Raw genomic sequence first — 21,730 nt, 5'->3', positions numbered from 1 at the left:
ATTATTATTATTATTATTATTATTATTATTATTATTATTATTATTATTATTATTATTATTATTATCTAGAAGACAAACTGGTGACCTGAGAGGTAGGGTTGGGTACCGTACACATTTGAATCGATACCGGTACCCAACGGTACCTTTTTTCTGTACTTTAGTCTCTAAAAATGTAAGTTGTAAAAAATGTGTCCAAACTTCAAATAATTTATTATCATTATTATTTATTTAGAACAATTTGTTAATATAATATATAATATTGCAGTGAGCGTTGTCTGCATTGTCTGTGTTGTCGGCACCATAGGGGCTCTGTGCTCAACACACCTGCAATCTGCACAGATCCGTCTTCTCCCAGTAGAATGTTCCCTGCTTTCACGTCCCTGTGGGCCAGACAGACAGAAAACACGGTCAGGCACAGCGCACCGCATGGAATGGCATCGATCCGATTCCGTGGTTTCCGTCCCGCTGCCCCTGAGGGTCTAATGAAGTCTTTACGACTCGGTGACCTTGGAGTCCAGGAAGTGGACCGGAACACATGGCCTCTGTGCCGCCGGTCAATACGCTGCGTTTGTAGTAGGGATGAGTTAGAATATTATAATTTTCGAATAGTCGTGCCAGTCTCCACATTCGATTTTCATGTCAGAGTCGAAAAAAAATATTTTTAAATATACATTTTAAAATATATTTAATTTTTATAAAATACTTTTTTTTTGTATTATTATTATTGAAGCAAACTATTCTTATTTAATACATTTTTATATTTAGAGGCAGCCTAATTTTCATAGCCTAATTGATCTAAAAGATGCACATGCTACTGTTTCTGTTTGTTTATTAAAACCGGCCAATGCAATGCTGTTATTATAGGCTACGATGGTGAATGGTGTCATTTTTATTTATTGTCGGTCAGCCGAGCTGATCAACGTTCTGAAGGATTATCTGAACTTCAGATTCTGAAGTGCCTATTTATGTGCAATACCCTTTGATTTTAATGATCCATTCTATTAAAAAGAACAACAGAATTTAACTGAAACTGAACATTTTCTTTTTGGGGGGGGGGGGGGGGGGGGGGGGCGGATATTCGAATATTCGGTCTTAAGAACAGTAGACTATTCTAAAATGATTTTGGTCAGTCATGCACATCCCTAGTTTGTATACAGAGAGGATTCAACACGGACGATGAAATTCTATTTTCAAATTAAAATCGAGGCTCTGTGCAGCGATGCTTTGCGAACACGTAGTGTAGTTGAGTCAGTCGAGCCGTCTGTGCTTTCATCAGAACATGAAGGAACAAGAATGGTGAGATGAAAGTCTTTGTATCAAAGTTGACCTTTTGTAGACTTCTCTTTGTGTGTTTACCTTTTGCTATTTCAAAATAAAGTAAAAGGTTGATGATGATAGAGTGGCATTGATATTATAGTATCAAAGTAGAGCCACACCGATGAATCGATTAACCTGCAAGATTTGTACTTTGTAGGTCTGCATTTTAAATGTAGGGAGTAAAATGTTTTTTTTCTCTGAAATGTAATTGAGTAAAAGTATAAGTATACAAACCTAATAATACTTGAGTAAAGTACAAATCCCCCAAAACAGTACTTAAGTATTGTAACAAAGTACAATTACTCAAGTATTTTACACCCCTGTTGTTTACATACAACTAGGTCATAATACTCAGTCATTGTTTACATATAACTGGGTCATAATACTCAGTCATTGTTTACATATAGCTCTGTCATAATACTCAGTCATTGTTTACATATAACTGGGTCATAATACTCAGTCATTGTTTACATATAACTGGGTCATGCTAGATCCACAAAGAATGGATTGCACAGAGCAAGTTGCACCCTTACTTAAAATTCATTATGAATTGAAAATGGGGGACCCTGATGTAAACAAGACGAAAGTCTTTCTCTGGTCTGCATCCCCTTAAAGGCCAACCTTCATGTTGTATTTTTGTTCAATAAACAATGTGGACTAGGCCAACGGTGACTTTCATGAAGAAGGAAAAAAAAGTATTGAAATTGACCCAGTTTTAGCGTTTTTATCAAACATTTTGTCTGCCCAACACAATCACCACGCACGTGGATATTTTAATCAATGGTTCATAACGTGCGTGTGTAATCGAAATGATGTCGTCACAAGAGGTGCAGGGCACCAGGGGGCTCACCAGGGGGCACTGAGAGTCACACACAGCTAGTGGCAGGCACTGAGAGCCTTGCTACTACTAGCCGAATGAAAATGTATCTGTTTCACCTAACAACACTATTGCTCCGTGATCATAGCCATCCATCTCTAAAGCTAACCACTATTTGTAAAAGCCACAACCACGTTACCATATTTGTAATAATGTAAATCATTGTGTCGTTGTACATATTGTGTACACCGTTATAAGCTAACATAGCTTAGCTTAAGTTGGTAGCTATTGTGCTAACAACATATCCCGACGTCCGGCTCGCTGGCCGGCATGAACGCCCGACACAAAATGGTTCTCTCCTCTCTGTACACCCCCGTCCCCACGGGTACCCTGCCGGGGAGCCCATGGACGCGACAACGGCGGCAGCCGTAGGGTGCTCGAGCCCGCCGTAACGCTAGTGGTACACGATAGCTATGAGCTAACTAACGCTACGGCCGCCGCTACACAAGCTCCCCGGCAGGACACACGCGAGAACGGGGGCACACAAAGAGGAGAGAACCACTATAGCTCCGCAGGGACGGCTAACGTCAGTGTAGTGGTCCCGACTGTAGCAAGGATGGCGGAGCTATAGGCTAACGTCAGTGTAGTGGTCCCGACTGTAGCAGGGACGGCGGAGCTATAGGCTAACGTCAGTGTAGTGGTCCCGACTGTAGCAAGGACGGCGGAGCTATAGGCTAACGTCAGTGTAGTGGTCCCGACTGTAGCAAGGACGGCGGAGCTATAGGCTAACGTCAGTGTAGTGGTCCCGACTGTAGCAGGGACGGCGGAGCTATAGGCTAACGTCAGTGTAGTGGTCCTGACTGTAGCAGGGACGGCGGAGCTATAGGCTAACGTCAGTGTAGTGGTCCCGACTGTAGCAGGGACGGCGGAGCTATAGGCTAACGTCAGTGTAGTGGTCCCGACTGTAGCAGGGACGGCGGAGCTATAGGCTAACTGTGATGCACCGAGTGGGCCACCATTGATCAACATGCAGCGACGTGTAGCTTGCATGATGCGTGTGCAGTGCTTTGCCACACAGGTCTGAGAAGAGGACCTGCACATGATTTTACTCGTTCCCCAAAACTCCTCTACATGCCCCGATCTCAAATGGTTCACGACAGTAGACATAATGCTAACGTTAGCCAGCGCCATATATCGAGTAGTACTATGACCCGGACGGGCATAAGGCATACGTTTCCTGAAGTGACGTCACGGCCGTGCTAGCGTCTGATAAGCTTTTAGATTCGGCTCATTAATATGCACCTGTAGTGACGTCGGCGTTTGATAAGCTTTTTTGATTCGCGCGTGCATGTTATTCGTACCTTTTTAACTCTTTCGGAGTGGCATTTCCGGTGTCAAATGGAAAAAAATAATTAATGAAATTATATACCAATGATGTAAACTACCCATAATTGATCAGTAGGGTTTAACCTGGATGTTGGGCTTTAACAATTGTGTGTATTGAGCTGTACTGTATTGTACCCATTCTGCAATCTGTTAATAACATTTTCATTCAATCAATCACCGTGCAGATTGATTGATTGAATTAAAATTGTATATAAGATATATTACCTAAATATAAAGATAAATTCATCATTAGTGAAGATTAAGCTATTTAGAATAGAATATAGAATAGAACATGCAATGCAAACTAATTCTATAGTACTATAGTAGTTCTAAGGTACTATATTTTTTATTTCATTTAATTTAGTTTTGTAAGTACACAATATAGTTTCAGTTGAGTGAACGTTAGGTTATGACTATAACCAAGTTCTGTTAGTATGGTGACGCTCGGCGTAACTCTCTGCACTGTCCTCGCACACGTGCACGCGCACTGAATAAAGACCACAATGTACCTTTAATCCCAATATTTGTCTGACCACACCCCTATCAGCTTACCCATATAAGCAGGGGTGGGGCCACCCACTCGCCTCCTTCCCAAGCTTTCACCACAAGGCGAGATCAAGGGCTGCAGCGGCGTCGGACGCCGAGCGTCACCATACTAACAGAACTTGGTTATAGTCATAACCTAACGTTCTGTATCGTATGGCTCTCGCTCGGCGTCACTCTCTGCACAAGGGAGGCCGAGCGAGAGCCATCGGCCGACAAATACACCCCGCTGAAAGCCCCCCACAACCATCAGAACAGGGAGGGCAGAGCCCCCCCGACCCCCCCTAATGGAGGGCACCCCCCCTATTGGGGGCTTCACGGGAGGGCGACGGACCCGACCGTGCGAAGAGGCACTCAAGCAACTCAACGCACAGGGTGAGCAGACCGTGGCTTGACCCCACGACTACACACACGCACAACCCGCATGCCACCCGGGAACGAACGGAGGGAACAACCTCGTTACTGCCCCCAGAATCACGGGGTCAAGGGCAAACCCAACCCCGTGGCAAGGCCGTAGCAGCGGAGCGCGAAGGAAGACCCAGACCCACCAAAGGGACTGGACCCCCTGGAACGGGGGCCTGGAGAAGTCCATGATGCCAGCATCAAGACCCCACCAGGTGGGCACTTAGTGACCCCGCCCCCCACATCGACAAAGGCCCATCAGCCGAGCGGGCCCTGTCCCCCCAATAGTACACCGCCTGGCACACTGACCCTGCAGAACAGGCAGTCAGCATGGCCGTAAGCACACAAAAAAGGTTAACCAACGGAAGCAGGCAGCGCACCGGGGAAAAAACCAGGCAACAGGCTGTTAACCCTAGCCTGGAGACTGCGGACGAGACAGGCGCCAGAGGGGACAGCTGAACACAGCCACCCCGGCGGAAGGGGCGTAAGCTGGCGTTGTTGCATGACCAAGCCTCCATTTAAAAAGCCCCCACCCAGAGGGGTTGAGGCAGAGAAGGCTGACACGATTGGCAGATGTCATGAACGTGCAGGGGCACCCTCAACCGGTGAACCCGGGAGTTGACACTGCTCCAACACACCAGGGAATCAACCACCTTGGTGTTACCCAATGCGGTGGTTGTTCCTATAACCCCTCAAGAAAAAAACTCCAAAACACACCTGCGGGTATACACCGGCTATACCGCAGTACAAGTGTTTCAGTTTTCAAAAAAGGGTTAACCCAGGCCTACGGGTCGACGAAACATGACTTCGGACCGGGCCCGGTGATACGGGAAGCACAGGGTCACCAGAGGAGGTCAAAGACCACCCCAACAGGCCCCTCTTCGCCATGCGTGAGAGAGGAGCGAAAAAGAATGGAGAACCAGCCCCAAGCACACCGTACTTGGTATTCCCAGGCGGTCTCCCAACCAAGTACTAACCAGGACCAACCTGTGTAGCGGCCGAGATCTGACGAGATCGAGCGTGTACAGGTCGGCATGGCCGTAAGCCATTACGACAGTGCTGAGTAAAAATTTACCCAACCAGGGTCTCCATAGCGCTTAACCCTGTGACACCCGGACCGACCTGGCATTTTTCCCCCTGAAAAAAGCCCAAGTCCCTCAGGGTACCAGAACAGCAGATCTGCATCCCCGGCGGACAACGGGTTCAACTGATCCGGACCAACGTGACCAGAACCAGTCCCGTGCCCTAACCACGCCGACATGCCTACTCCAGGAGAAGGGGCAGATATGCGTGTTGATCTTAAACATGAAAAGAAGGCGCCACCCAGACGTTCGGGCGAACCGCGCCCGGTGGCCCACCCCCAGGGCGTGAGACCCCTCTACATATGTTCAGATCCATTCCGTCATCATCCCCCAGATATGAATGAGAATCCGTCGATAACCAAACCAGGTCGTCGGATTTGGTCGTCGGAAGAGGAAAAACCTCCATCCCAGTTGCTTTATAAAAACGCCGTTTTAACCTCAAGCAACCAAGGCGTGCCAGTCAGTCGCCTGTTTACAGAACACCCCGAGCTAGCACTATACGTGCGTCGGGACACACCCACATCAATGAACAGGCTATTTAGACCTGTCATTGAATCCCCAAGGCGCCCAGGGAACGACAAGAGGGGTGTGATACCTCCTAACTCCAACTCTTTTAGTCGAAAAGAGGAAGCACCAACAGTATGTATCCCAGTCTACACAGCCGGGGGTAAACATTTTTCACATTTTTACATCCCACCACCTCCCATAGAAGGAGACGGGAATCCCCAGAGAGACTTCCACGCGAGCTGTACAAATTTGAAAAGAATATATTGCACCTTGAGCCATGTAAAAAATTGGTTTTAGGGCTCTCCGGGGAGGAGGCACTGACCCATACACACTCAATAATCTAATTGAATCGAATACATACACAATAGAGTAGGACTCCTTCTAGAGGGTCCACTCACCTTGACAATCTGAGGAGGAGGCTCTGTACTCTGAAGGAGGCTCCCTCCTCACGGAAGGAATCCCAACTCACAGAATAGGAGCTTGGTGAGGAGGAGCCCTGACCACCCCCCGAAACAGATCCATCACATGGACCTGAACAGCACACGGAAGTCCTACCAACAGAGACGCGCACGGTGACGTACTCTATGGCGGGGAATTTCTGCGGTGCACACGCCCAATATTCCAGGCCGTGGGACCAGGAAACTCCCCCCCCCCCCCCCCCCCCCCCCTCACCCTGTAACGTGCCGACCGCAACGTGACAGGAACCTTGAAGGACAGGTGGGTTTACCCCTGACCAACAGAAAAAAGGGGAAGGAAAGGTTACCAGTTCACCCCTTTACGACCCCACACCCATGATAGGATGTAATGACAAAAAGAGAGTATGACACAGTCATAGTCAGCTCTATGAAGCGTCTGACAGCTTCACACAGCGCATGAGCTAACCTGCTATCTGATTTTTACTAAGGAAAAAACACAGAATAGAGAGGGCTCTCCAAGAGCCCCGGTACAAAACTTACACATGTGCTTCTGTGGCCAGTCCAACCCAGTTGTAGGTCACATGACACACACAACCCATCATCACCTACAAAAAATGGCAAAAACACTCTACAGAGGAACGCCGTTTTTCATAATGAGAGAATACATAATTCTCTATTAGTATTGGCCACAGGCCTTGCTAAGCACACACGAAAGCGACCAAACAATCTTTTCTTTTAGGAAAATAAAGTTTCTCCAGCCGTTTTAGCACAACCTCAGCAATCAAGCTAAGGGTTACATCGTATCCCTACCACACAGTGACACAATGTAGTGCAACAACATGTCTGAGAGGAGGATGAAGAAGTCCCCAGGGAACCGGGGGGAAACACAATCCTCCTACTTTACCCTTAATACGGCCATTTAAAACAGGAAAACCTGTTAATATGTGAACACACTGTTCATTGTCATTACAGACTGAGAAAAGAATCATTCTTTACTCATTTGTCACTAAGCATAGCTTTATAGGTTAGTTAACCCCCTTAGTTGTGAGTACACGGTACATATAAACACACATGATGTTTCTCAACACAACAAACCAGATCATTTTCACATCTATAACAACAACCCGATTTGCATGGAGAAGCTAAATACCAGTGACTATTCACACATAACTCGTGTCGTATCCTAAATGTAGTGCAGCAACACTCGTTTTTGGAAAACATCGTTATTTACAAAACATTTAGAAGGGAAAGCCAGAAGAAGTGTACAAGGTCTGGCCAAACCTTGCCTACCCGGAGCGTAGATCAAGCGAAGTGCAGTCTCAAGGCACCGTAGTAAACACAGCCGTCTTGTGTTGTCGGTCTGGGCAGCGTCGCCGCTCCATCCCGTCGCTACGGTCCCTCTTGTTGACGCAGTCCTTGCCGTCCTGGCCCAGGGCAGGTTCGACGAACATCCTCTGTCAAAGATGACGTCGTAGTCAAGAGTGTTTAAAACATGTTATAATCAAAGCACGTTCAACAGAGTAGCATTAAGCTAACGGCCGCTCTAACCGTCGGTCGCTACCGCCCCTGCCCGCGAGACGCCGAGCGAACGGCGCACGCAACCAGAGGGGAGCTTCGAATCCCCCCCGCCTCTCCCCGTGAGGGAGAGGGGAGTTGGGAACCGCGGCGGAGCGTGAGGGGCCGGAGCCACCCCGCGCTGGGCCTCGGCCGATAGCAGCAAGCTAACGTTTCCTAGCCTAGCCAGGTAGGCCACCTAGTGATCACAGCAGGCTAGCGCCGCAGCTAACAGCTGACTGGCTAACAGTAGGCCACCACTAGTACGTAAGCTAAACAGCTATCACCTGAACTTGTACACAATGATATAACACTCACTCAGACAGGCCGCCGTTCTGAAACCCTCCTCACTTTTTAAGAGAAAAGAGAAACAAGATGTTAACACAGTTTTACAACGGTGATTTTACCAACACCCGACGGAGCCAGCACAATACCCAAATGGCCTGTAGCTGACTTGAACACAGATCTTCCGCTACCGAACATCTATGCCCATATTTCCTCGTGAGGAATACTCTCATTTGGATATGAAAGATGGGGCTCACGGTGACAGAGAAAACATCCACTCGTCCAGAAAACACAGGGATCACCAGTGTTAATGGTCGTGGCCCACTAGTTAAACTATAATGGGCTTCAGACCAAGGTCTTCTTTCGCCTAAGAGGCTGAACAAAGGACCCTAGTCTGGGGCCGGTTTTCATAAACATTGTCAACTAGCCCCCATAGCACTAACAGACAAGTGGAGCTTGCCAGCAAAACATAACTCACCAAACCTGGAACCCACCGCTTCTCACAACAGCGGCGCGTCCTACAGCCCAGCTGTGTCTTTACCGCAACCAGCACACAGCAAGGACTGCAGTTGGAAAGGCATGTAGCGGCGCGAACTCCCAATACGAAAACCGGTGGAGGATTTTTAGAATGATCATCATCTTCCAGACACTCCAGTACGAAGACAATATCGCCGTATTTTCTCAAAAATAGTGAGAGAGAAAATAAAGATATGATGTCAACGTATCCTTGTTTTCCAACTCTTCTCCTACCATCACATCACTTCAAGTGGGGATCTACCGAGGCACTTCCTTGTGGTGAAAGCGAGAAGGAGGCGAGTGGGTGGCCCCACCCCTGCTTATATGGGTAAGCTGATAGGGGTGTGGTCAGACAAATATTGGGATTAAAGGTACATTGTGGTCTTTATTCAGTGCGCGTGCACGTGTGCGAGGACAATGCAGAGAGTGACGCCGAGCGAGAGCCATACGATACAGAACTGAGTTTTTTTTTCACACCTAGTTTTAGTTTTTAGTTAACTATAATGGCCTTATAATGACCTATTGTACCTAAATTGTACCTCATCCCATTTCTGCATTGTACTGTATATTGTATTGTAACTCAGTTACTTTTCTACTCTGCATTGTATATTGTATATATGTACATTGAACACTACGTACTTGACTTCTATTTTATACTTATTATACTTATTTTATACTTATCTATTTTTATCTAGCACAATCTCTGGAGCAAAACAGAAAGAAGCATTTTATATAAAAGTACTCTGTATTTTTGTAGGACAACTAATAAAGAAACTTGAAACTTACTTTTGTTCTACACTTGTTTTGTTCTACACTTGTTCTACACTTTTGTTCACATGTGGATTGAGGATTGGGCCTTTTAGCAGGTCTATAAAGCCCCTTCCTGCTGTGTCTGGATGATGTAACAGGACTGATTGGTTTGGCACAGGATCCGATACATCACACGACGGGACCACCGCTCTGTCCCGTCCTGCTGGTTCCTCCCTGCAGGCCTCCGGCCACACACACAGTATCATATCAATACCAGCACTGAACGTGTCTGAACTAAGGCTGTCAAAGTTAACGCGTTATTAACAGAATGGGTACAATACAGTGCGGCTCAATACTAACAATTGTTATGGGGATGCATTTTACAAGAGAGAGAGAGAGAGAGAGAGAGAGAGAGAGAGAGAGAGAGAGAGAGAGAGAGAGAGAGAGAGAGAGAGAGAGAGAGAGAGATAGAGAGAGAGAGAGAGAGAGAGAGAGAGGGGGGGGGGGCGGGGGGGGTGAGTCCTCAGCCCTTGTTTGGCTGAATGTAACAAGTTCCTAACGTTTTCTTTCCCCTATTATTTCATGCACACTTTATTCATTGTTTTAAATTATTATTTTCTTTTAAGTTATTTTGTGCATCACTCTGTTTTGAATTTGATGCAAATTTGCAATGCATGAGGCCGGGTCATCCTTTTGTGTTAAATGGCTGCATAAAGCAAGCATTTGTTGACTCTCATGTTGATAAGAGTATTAAAACTTGAAAAGGATCTATGGACAATCATGCGATTAATCAGATTAAATATTGTAATCGATTGACAGCACTAGTTGTGATATATATCATAAGGTTGTGATATATATCATAAGGTCGTGATATATCACGGCTATTGGCACTGATGTGGTCGTAGAGCAGGAACCAGGCTGTGGGCAGAGTTCCACGAATCAGAAAACCGGTGCCAACAGCCGTGATATTGCACGACCTTGAGTGTGTTATTGCTATCGTATCACATTTTTCATTAATCGCACCCGGAGTCTCTGCGGCGGGAGGCGAGTGCTTAGACCTCTAAGTGACCCAGCCGCACCCCCCACATTAAGTCTTTCTACTTCGTTCTTTCAAAAGGTTCCCTCACTGTGTGATCCAAAACAAGAATTCTTGGACAAGTTAGTAAGTTAGAGGAGCTTGAAAATAACGTGAACTAGTATTTTTGTAATCATTTATCTTTTGCTGTAGTGGATAGGTACTGTATATTATTTTTGATATTGATAGATAACTTATTACATATTAATATGATATTGTAAGGAAGGGGCAGGACCAGATAAGCTTTGCTTCTTTCTGTCCCTTCTCGAACAAAACCATTTGTCTTGAGCTATGTTGACAATTGCTTCCATGTCTAGGAAGATATATTTTATTTTATTTGTATTTGTATTTTATTTAAAAAAAAATTATAAAAAAAAAAAAAAAACGGGATGTGTCACCTGTGAATCTGTCCGTTTCTGTGCAGGTAGTCCAGGCCCTCCAGCACTTCCCTCAGGATGGTGGCGATGATGGGCTCGTCTAACAATCCGTACTTGGGCTCATCTTTGCTGGTGTGCTTAATTATATCCAGCATGGATCCTAAAAAAGAAAGATCATAAACAGAGAGAGAGAGAGAGCTGAGTGCAGAGATGGCGTAGTGGTTAAGACCCTGCGCGCTTCTGGAACTACAGTATGTGTACCCCCCGCCCTGCTGGCCTGGGATCAGATCTGACCCCCAGAACCTTGTCCCTGTGTTCCGATGGGTACGTTTAACCGAGCTCCCGCAAGCCTACCGGTCGACGCCTACATGCAGCTGGCCAACATTTTTTAACTGCGCGTCGAATCGATGCAAGCTAACGTGGAAAGCGCAGAGCTGCGATTGGCCACTGCCCTGGGCCGGGCCGGGTACGTGTTCCTCTGATGTACTTCTAGTATTTACCGCTTATCATCTCGGGAGCTCAGTCGGAGCGTTCGATAACAATCATCGATCGTGATTGACTACATTACAAACATGGGACCAAATCAGACCACGTGAGCGGATCGGCGCGGCCGAGAAATCCGCTCTTCGCTCTTTAAAGCTTGGTCCGCTCCGCTAATCACTCATGTTGACCCCGCCCCCAAGTCGCTCTCCGCTCGCTCCCCGCTCACCTTGAATCGAGCGCTCCCCGCTCCCCGCGCCAGATCGCTCGGCAGTTTTTTTTCTTCTTTTTTTGGAGCATGGTGTAAATGAGCTCAAACTACAACAGTCTACACCCCCTGGGCCCCTTAACAATTGTTTGTATTGAGCCGCATTGTAATTGTAGCCATTCTGCAATGTTAAATAACGTTGTTTATCCATTCACTATCTCTATTAAGCGATGATAGGCTAGCCGAGCCACAATGCTATGGTCGCTGCCATTAACGTTAGCATGTAAGCTAACGTCAACAACAATGGCGTCGATATACTTTTTCTAACTGGAGTGAGTGTGGGCGTCTCTACAGTGACAAAGCCTGAACGAACAGCCTATCACAGGTTCACCCTTCTCATTGGTTGAAAATGGCCTTCATGTTTGTACATCGCCATCTGTTGCTTTGGCATTGTACTGCATGTATATATTACATCAGTGTTAAACCACTGTGAGCGGCCTGGAGTGGATTGGAGCGGAGGAGAACTCTCGCTCCGGACGTCGCGCCGACTCATTTTAAAACCCACTCCTCGCTCACGTCAAAACCGGCCGCTCCGCGCCCCGCGCCGCTCACGCTCCGATCCGCTCACATGCACTGGACCAAATGGAAGAAAATATAGCCGAAAATATAGCAATTTTTACGACACAACGCAGCATAGCCACCTAGTGGTTTGATGGTGTACCGCAACACACTCGTTGAACTGACGTGGAAGCTAGCCGGCCTAGCTCCCACGCGCAAAATATCGGTGACAGCTGCCGTTGAAGCATATCTCAAGCTTCACGCTACCAGGTTTAGGGGTTCCATTCCTACTGGGGGGCTGGGGGGGGGGGCACCCAGACTGCAGTCGCTCCATTGTAGAACGCTTTGTGTCCTGGTACTAGAAAAGCGCAATAATAATGCAGTCGTCCATTCGTCATGAGAGTGAAATTTTAAGGGCCCTATAAATCATTTGTTAATGCGCCTGTTGACTCATTACTCATTCAACGTTCACAACCATGGTGGTACAAATGATCTTAAAATTATAATAATAATAATAATTTAAAAGGTAAATAGCTTGTTGTTTCTTTAGCAATGGAATATGAGAGGCAGTATGTTATGGTAAATACCGTTACAGCTAAACCCGTAGCTAAGTGTTGCAGGTCATCACAGCAGAGATGTCAGTTACCATAACATACAACTTTGAGTTGCTTCAATTCTACATCCGTCTTAAAAATCTAAGTTGAACATCTTTATTTTCAGCTATTTCTTTCTTTTCTCGCATCGGTTTCTGTTTGACCAGCGCAAGCAGGAAATAGTTACTCAGGCAGTTAGTTGTGATGGTTACCTAATTACCCAGAGTCTAGATCAGGGGTCAGCAACCTTAGGCACGAGTGCCACCATTGTGTGTAAGAGAGGAACCTTTTTGGAGATGTTGAAGTGTCCTCTCATCCCCACGCCGAGTTACCTCTTTCACAGCTGTTGGCAGTTGCACAGCCTGTTATTTATGGTCGTTTGACTGATATACCATGGATATTTCAGGGTCAGAGCCAATCAGAAGGGTCAGTCTGTTGTTGTTTGCCGAATATTGAGTGTTAAACGCCATTTCGAGACCAAACATGAGAAAACTTTACAGGATGAGGCAGACGAGGCTGAATGTGTCCAGGTATGGCAAGCAAGCATCTCATAAAGACGGCAGCATTATTTTTTTTTGTATCCACTTTTTCTCCTCCTGTTTTTTACGTATTTTTCTCCCATCCCAATCTAGTCGTTATGCCAATTCCCCCCTCCCCTTCCTGGTTGTTGCACGCATTTGCCCCCTACTTGCCGGTCTAGGGAGCCCTGAAGTCTATCACATGCTTCCTCCGATACATAGGATGACGGCAGCATTCTTGTATAGCGCTCTTATATAATTATGAGAGGAAAATGGTTATCAAAACTATTGCTATGCACATTGCCTATATGGATGGGATACAATTACAGATCTGTTGGATATTTATGTGATTTTGAGGTGGTGTCATAATTTTACTTAATGTTAACCTTAATGTTGATATGGCACACTGATTAACATGGGCATTTTAAAATGGCCCTTTGAATCAAAAAGGTTGCTGACCCCTGGTCTAGATTAACATTGGTTGCGAGGTTGGTGTAAAAAATACAGTAGTTAGATAATCAGTTGATAGGTTGGTGCAGAAAACACAGTAGGCAGGTCATTAGTTGAGTGTTTGGTGACACAGAACAACATCAGCAATAAAGCAGTCAGATCATCTGATTATGTTACATTATCCCACTTTCCATACCAACCATCTTCTTTTTTTCAAAGGTGTGTGAATAACGACTGTTAGCAATGATAGACATTAAAGAGTGTGTGTAAATGGTAGACAGTAAAGAGTGTGTGTAAATGGCAGACATTAAAGAGTGTGTAAATGGTAGACAGTAAAGTGTGTGTGTAAATGGTAGACAGTAAAGAGTGTATGTAAATGAACATTAAATAGTGTGTGTAAATGGTAGACAATAAAGTGTGTGTAAATGATAGACATTAAAGAGTGTATGTAAATGGTACATTAAAGTGTGTGTAAACGGTAGACAGTAAAGAGTGTGTGTAAATTATAGACATTAAATAGTGTGTGTAAATGATAGACATTAAAGAGTGTGTGTAAATGGTAGACATTAAAGAGTGTGTGTAAATGGTAGACATTAAATAGTGTGTGTAAATGATAGACATTAAAGAGTGTGTGTAAATGGTAGACATTAAAGAGTGTGTGTAAATGGTAGCCAGTAAAGAGTGTGTGTAAATGGTATACAGTAAAGAGTGTGTGTAAATGGTAGACATTAAAGAGTGTGTGTAAATGGTAGACAGTAAAGAGTGTGTGTAAATGGTAGACATTAAAGAGTGTGTGTAAATGGTAGACAGTAAAGAGTGTGTGTAAATGGTAGACAGTAAAGAGTGTGTGTAAATGGTAGACATTAAAGAGTGTGTGTAAATGGTAGACAGTAAAGAGTGTGTGTAAATGGTATACATTAAACAGTGTGTGTAAATGGTAGACTGTGTGTAAATGGTAGACATTAAAGTGTGTGTGTAAATGGTAGACATTAAAGAGTGTGTGTAAATGGTAGACAGTAAAGAGTGTGTGTAAATGGTAGACATTAAAGAGTGTGTGTAAATGGTAGACAGTAAAGAGTGTGTGTAAATGGTAGACAGTAAAGAGTGTGTGTAAATGGTAGATATTAAAGAGTGTGTGTAAATGGTAGACAGTAAAGAGTGTGTGTAAATGGTAGACATTAAAGAGTGTGTGTAAATTATAGACATTAAAGAGTGTGTGTTACTGTGACACCAACAACATCAAAGGTGGAACCCCTCTGAGCCACTTACACTGCTTGAGCTCAACCAACCACTGCATGAATGGCATATGACAAATGGGGCACATGACCTGCCAGGTCAAATGTAGGTCAAAGCATAGACTTTCTGAACAGGGGGCGTTTACATAGAAGAATCATCACATTGGCTATGCACGTGCAGTACCACTGTATATTTAGACAGTTATATTAATGACCTAATCTAAATATAGTCGAGCAGACGTGGCATGTATTGTTTTTTTTAGATGTGGAGCAACTCGTACACCGGCACTGTCACTAAATGACTAACTCACTCATCCACTCACTCTTTCACATTATTCATTCACTCAACTCACTCGCTCACAGATAGCTACTGGTGGCAGATCACAGGGAAACATGGTCTCGTCAAAAAACTTAAATAAAGTACTAATCGACCATATACATTATGTTATAGCCATACGTAATATATATTTACGTTTTGTATCTGCGAAGTCCAAAATAAACAACTGTAGTTAAGCCCAACTCTCTCTCTCTCTCTCTCTCAACTGTAGTTAAGCCCAACTCTCTCTTATATAATATGTTACTTATTTTGTAATACGTACACATTGTACATTTTCGTAAATACATCAATATATTACTTATGGCTATAACATAACGTACAATATGTACCTTTTTCCTGTGGTCGATAAGTACTTTATTTACATATTTTAAGGGAGAGCTACTAACTACCAGTCAAGCAGTTTCTCAGTTTATTTTCTAACTACCAGTCAAGCATAGTTTCTCAGTTTGTTTACTAACTACCAGTCAAGCAGAGCTTCTCTGTTTATTTACTAACTACCAGTCAAGCAGAGCTTCTCAGTTTGTTTTCTAACTACCAGTCAAGCAGAGTGTCTCCTTTTGTTTTCTAACTACCAGTCAAGCAGAGTTTCTCTGTTTGTTTTCTAACTACCAGTCAAGCAGTTTCTCAGTTTGTTTACTAACTACCAGTCAAGCAGAGTTTCTCCGTTTGTTTTCTAACTACCAGTCAAGCAGAGTGTCTCCTTTTGTTTTCTAACTACCAGTCAAGCAGAGTTTCTCTGTTTGTTTTCTAACTACCAGTCAAGCAGTTTCTCAGTTTGTTTACTAACTACCAGTCAAGCAGAGTTTCTCCGTTTGTTTTCTAACTACCAGTCAAGCAGTGTCTCCTTTTGTTTTCTAACTACCAGTCAAGCAGTTTCTCAGTTTGTTTACTAACTACCAGTCAAGCAGAGCTGCTCTCTTTATTTTCCAACTACCAGTCAAGCAGAGTTTCTCCATTTGTTTTCTAACTACCAGTCAAGCAGAGCTTCTCTCTTTATTTACTAACTACCAGTCAGGCAGAGCTTCTCCGTTTGTTTCCTAACTACCAGTCAAGCAGAGCTTCTCCGTTTGTTTCCTAATTACCAGTCAAGCAGAGTTTCTCAGTTTGTTCTCCTAACTACCAGTCAAGCAGTTTCTCAGTTTGTTTACTAACTACCAGTCAAGCAGAGTTTCTCCGTTTGTTTTCTAACTACCAGTCAAGCAGTGTCTCCTTTTGTTTTCTAACTACCAGTCAAGCAGTTTCTCAGTTTGTTTACTAACTACCAGTCAAGCAGAGCTGCTCTCTTTATTTTCCAACTACCAGTCAAGCAGAGTTTCTCCATTTGTTTTCTAACTACCAGTCAAGCAGAGCTTCTCTCTTTATTTCCTAACTACCAGTCAAGCAGAGTTTCTCCATTTGTTTCCTAACTACCAGTCAAGCATAGTTTCTCAGTTTGTTTCCTAACTACCAGTCAAACAGTTTCTCAGTTTGTTTCCTAACTACCAGTCAAGCAGAGCTTCTCAGTTTTTTTCCTAACTACCAGTCAAGCAGAGTTTCTCAGTTTGTTTCCTAACTACCAGTCAAGCAGAGTTTCTCAGTTTGTTTCCTAACTACCAGTCAAGCAGAGTTTCTCAGTTTGTTTCCTAACTACCAGTCAGGCAGAGTTTCTCTGTTTGTTTTCTAACTACTAGTCAAGCAGAGCTTCTCTGTTTGTTTCCTAACTACCAGTCAAGCAGAGTTTCTCCGTTTGTTTCCTAACTACCAGTCAAGCATAGTTTCTCAGTTTGTTTCCTAACTACCAGTCAAGCAGAGTCTCTCAGTTTATTTACTAACTACCAGTCAAGCAGAGCTTCTATGTTTATTTTCTAACTACCAGTCAATCAGAGCTTCTCTGTTTGTTTCCTAACTACCAGTCAAGCATAGTTTCTCAGTTTGTTTCCTAACTACCAGTCAAGCAGAGTTTCTCAGTTTATTTACTAACTACCAGTCAATCAGAGCTTCTCTGTTTGTTTCCTAACTACCAGTCAAGCAGAGTTTATCAGTTTGTTTCCTAACTACCAGTCAAGCAGAGTTTATCAGTTTGTTTCTAGGTATGTTGGCAGCTGAAGCTTACCACCACTCAGAAGCTTCATGACTAACCAAAGTTCATCCTTCACAACAAAGGAGGTGTAGTAGGTCACCACATTGGGATGGCTGCACTGGCTCATCGCCTGGATCTCTTTCTGTCAGGAGAAAAACAACAAGACGAGAAGGAGGATGAGAAGGATGAGGAGGCGAAGGAGGAGGAGGAGAAGGAGGAGGGGGATGAGAAGAACAAGGAGGGGGGGAAGAAGAGGCAGAAGGAGAAGAACAGGGAGAAGGAGAAGAAGAAGAAAAAGGAGAAGGAGAAGAAGCAGAAAAATGAGAAGAAGCAGAAAAGGAGAAGAAGAAAAAGAAGAAGAAGGAGAAGGAGAAGAAGCAGAACAACAACAACAAAAATAAAAGCAAGTTAGGTGTTTTTATTGCAGGTTCGGTTTCTCTACAACAATTCAAAACAAGAGGCCACTGATAATGATTTGTCAAGATTATGCAAAATAACAGATTTGAATACACCTTAAGGATTCAGTACAATGAAAAGCATGTTTTTCAATCTCATTGCATTTTTAAGATACAGTAAGATAAGATATTCCTTTATTGATCCCCTTGGGGAAATTAAGGAATATTATGTAGATGTATGTTGATGTGAAATTGTCCAACATGTTAGAACTGTTGTTGTGAAAATGATGACTAACGCCCTTTGATGTCTATCCCCCTGGATATCAACAGAATCAAACCGTTTCAGATATCCAGTCTGCTTCCCTGAAGATGTACTCAGGTGACCCTGATTGGCCCGTCAGTCGGTCAGTCAGTTGTCAGTTAGTTGTCAGTAGTTGTAAAGGATATCCGCTACTGTAGCTATTCCACTGACCAAAAGTACTTTGCAGCAATTTAGTTAAAGGTGCTATAGATAAGGCGGATGGGTGGCGCAGCGAACAAGGCGCTTGTCACCAACGCAAGAGACACTGGTATCGAATCCAGCTGTCAGCGTTGCCTCCGGCTTGGCCGGCCGTCATACTGGCTCGATTGGCAGAGCCAGCGGGAGGAAAGCCGGTGGGTGGGTCTAGGTCGTTGTGGACAGCGACTCCTACAGTTCGGTCGGGGCGCCTGCACAGCAAGGGAAGGATCTAAGAGAGGTAGTGTGACCTTCCACACGTTACACTCTCCCAGTGAGAGTCCGCGCTGCCAGGTGAAAAGAAGCGGTGGGCTGGGTACACATGTGTCGGAGGAAGCATATGATAGTCTACGCCCTCCCAGACCGACGGTAGGGGGTAGAGTGCGCAACGACCAGGAAGGGGATTGGGAATTGGCATAACGACTAACATTGGGAGGGGAGAAAAACGGAAAAAGAAGGAGGAAAAAGATAATAAAAAAAAAAGGTGCTATAGATAACATTCAGCCACTAGATGTCGCACTAGAGCACCAGCATGTAATTTATCCGATCAGGTGCATTCATTACACGTGGGGAAATGGGAAGTAGGGAGGGGATACATGCACACAACACGTAAATAACGGCATTGATTTTGGACCCGCCACATTTTTTTAAATGATAATTTAATTAATCAATAACAAAAGCTTCATGTATTATGACACTAACTTGACATCTGCTTTCATTGAACAGAGGGCCACGCCCCCTCAACATAGGGCCACGCCCCATCAACATAGGACCACGCCCCCTCAACATAGGACCACGCCCCCTCAACCTACTGACAGTCTGCTGTGCTCAGAGAGAGACTGAAACAGTCTGTATATCTGTATGTTGTGTGTATGTCATAAATGTCATCATGAATTGAAAATTGACCCTGATGTTAGCAAGACGAAAGTCTTTCTCTGGTCTGCATTCCCTTAACAATTGTGTGTATTGAGCTGTACTGTACTGTACCCATTCTGCAATCTGTTAATTAAAGTTTTCAATCAATCAACGGTACGGCTGTTCCCTAAGCCTAATGCATGCACAGAGAAGAAAAGGGTATGTATCTGCTTGTCTAACTCCAGGGTAGATGGCAAATAAGCTAATGTCCCAAAAAGTTGGCGTGTACCTTTATTATGTACATAAATAGGCTTATAGCTGACAATGCATTATTCGGGGAGCCCTCTGGAGAGTAATCCACTCGTTTGAATATTCCATTTTTCATCCACTTGGACACACAGAACACACACAACAAAAACAACAGAAGACAAGAGAGGACGAGAGGAGAACGCCGGCATAATTAGGAGAGCATTAGCGAGGCACAGGGAGGGGGACGCTGCGTCACGAGTCCCTGAGAAAAGATATCCCTTATTTATCCTTTGTACTCACCAATAGCTCATCCATGCTGGTCTGGCATTTCTCCAGGTTGATTCTCTTGATGGCCACGCGCTCCTGTCTGGGGCCGCAGAGGGCCGCCTGCACCACCGCCGTGGCTCCGCTGCCTGCGACCGTAGACACACAGGGCAATTAGAAAGTACGGAAAGCCAGGAGGACCGACAGACTCACATCATCAATTGTATTCTATGCTTTTATCCACCAATGATAGAATGAATGAATGAATGAATGAATGAATGAAAACTTTATTTAACAGATTGCAGAATGGGTACAATACAGTACGGCTCAATACACACAATTGTTAAGGGGATGCAGACCAGAGAAAGACGTTTGTCTTGTTTACATCAGGGTCCCCCATTTTCAATTCATAGTGACATTTATGACATACACAACATACATGACATTTATGGCATAGGGACATACAGGTATTTAGTACTGATACATTTGTGACATAAACGGTATTCAAATATACAGTACTGTTACCCATAGATCCTGACAGAGTATATACATATGATGGGGAGGGGACTGTACATTAGGAGGGGGTGGGTGGGTGGGAGAGAAATATACATACAGAGGGGAGGAGACTGTACATTTGGAGGGGGTGGGTGGGTGGGGGAGGAGACTGTACATTTGGAGGGGGTGGGTGGGTGGGAGAGAATATATACATGCGGTGGGGAGGAGACTGTCTATTAGGAGGGGGTGGGGGTGGGGAGTTTGGACATTTACGGTGGCCAGTTTCGAATTGCAGCCTCCTGCAGGTGCTCTTTAAGAGCGGTTTTGAATGTGGGTAGTGATTCACATTCCTCTACAGCTGTGGGTAGGGCGTTCCACATTGATGTGGCATAATTTATTAAACGTGTTTAGTCCCTTGTTTGAGCCGAATCTGGGTTTAACATGATTTGTTGAGCTTCCTCTGGTGTTGTGGTCGTGGTATTCACTGACCTTTGGGAAGTATTTTGACATGTACATGGGTACCTTAGTCGTATAGTGTATCTTGTAGACCAGGCCCATGTAGACAAGACCATAATACCAGACATGCTTCAAGTAGTCGCTTTACCCTACCTCTGCCTAGAACCAAAGCTCTAAAGAAAACTGCAATGTATAGAGCCATAACATATTGGAATAGGATCCCATTACATATCATACGGACGGAAAAACAAGGACAGTTTCAAAAAGAAACATAACCCTGTCACTGCCACACGACAGCAGGTTAACCCTTTCACTGCGACAATACACAGAAGGTTATCACTTTCACTGCCACACAACAGCAGGTTAACCCTTTAACTGCCACACTACTACATAAAGTTAACCCTTTACTATCACACTACCGACGGTAAAGGGTTAACCTTCTGTAGTGTGGCAGTGAAAGGGTTAAAGGAGCCATACGCCGGAAGGAAGTCAATATATGTCATGCATGAGTGTAGCTGCAGCCATGTTATCCAAACATCTTCTGTTTACTTTGTTTTTTTTTTAAAGGTATAGTGAAATGGATTCACCTATGACCTTTTGTTTTATTTTCTATTGATGATGTATGTGATATATGACTGATTTACACTGAATGTTTCATATTTGTATGTGTATATCTGTGAGGACCCCAGGAAGAATAGTCAACACGTGGATGATGACTAATGGGGATCCTAATAAACATAAACATAAACATCATCACACGCTTGACTGAAAGTGAACTCGAAAGGCGACGGCGGTCACCGTGTCGCGCGCAGTCGAGTCGCCACTGTGCTTTGGCCTTGGCTTTTTTGGCCAAATGCTCAGCGACTGTGATGGTCATTTATGTGTAGTAGTTTATTGTCGCTCTGTTGCTACTAACCCTCATTTACTGTGATGTACTTTGCTACTAAGTATTCTACTGTGCCTGTATTACTAGCTACTATTATGTCTCTAACGTACACACCCTCAAGACCCCTACGCTCTGCATCATCTGGCCGCATGGGACCAACTCCTATCCA

At 44.5% G+C, this 21,730-nt stretch overlaps 1 protein-coding gene across 1 annotated transcript in view; it reads right to left on the bottom strand.

The window, feature by feature from the left end:
* stk39 (serine threonine kinase 39) overlaps window positions 1-21,730 on the bottom strand; it is a 166,001-nt gene that overhangs the window by 136,610 nt on the left and 7,661 nt on the right. The window contains exons 2-5 of the mRNA XM_084314652.1: window positions 19,761-19,873; window positions 17,499-17,607; window positions 11,049-11,187; window positions 325-380 (exon numbers count right to left, since the gene is read on the bottom strand). Of these exons, the coding sequence (XP_084170778.1) occupies window positions 325-380; window positions 11,049-11,187; window positions 17,499-17,607; window positions 19,761-19,873 (417 nt within the window). The remainder of the gene's footprint in view (window positions 1-324; window positions 381-11,048; window positions 11,188-17,498; window positions 17,608-19,760; window positions 19,874-21,730) is intronic.

Source organism: Notolepis coatsorum (assembly GCF_963971535.1).
Source record: "Notolepis coatsorum genome assembly, chromosome: 5".
NCBI classification, from domain to species: Eukaryota; Metazoa; Chordata; class Actinopteri; order Aulopiformes; family Paralepididae; genus Notolepis; species Notolepis coatsorum.
Note: the sequence above shows the minus strand (reverse complement) of the source record. Positions and strands in the feature narration are given on the sequence as shown.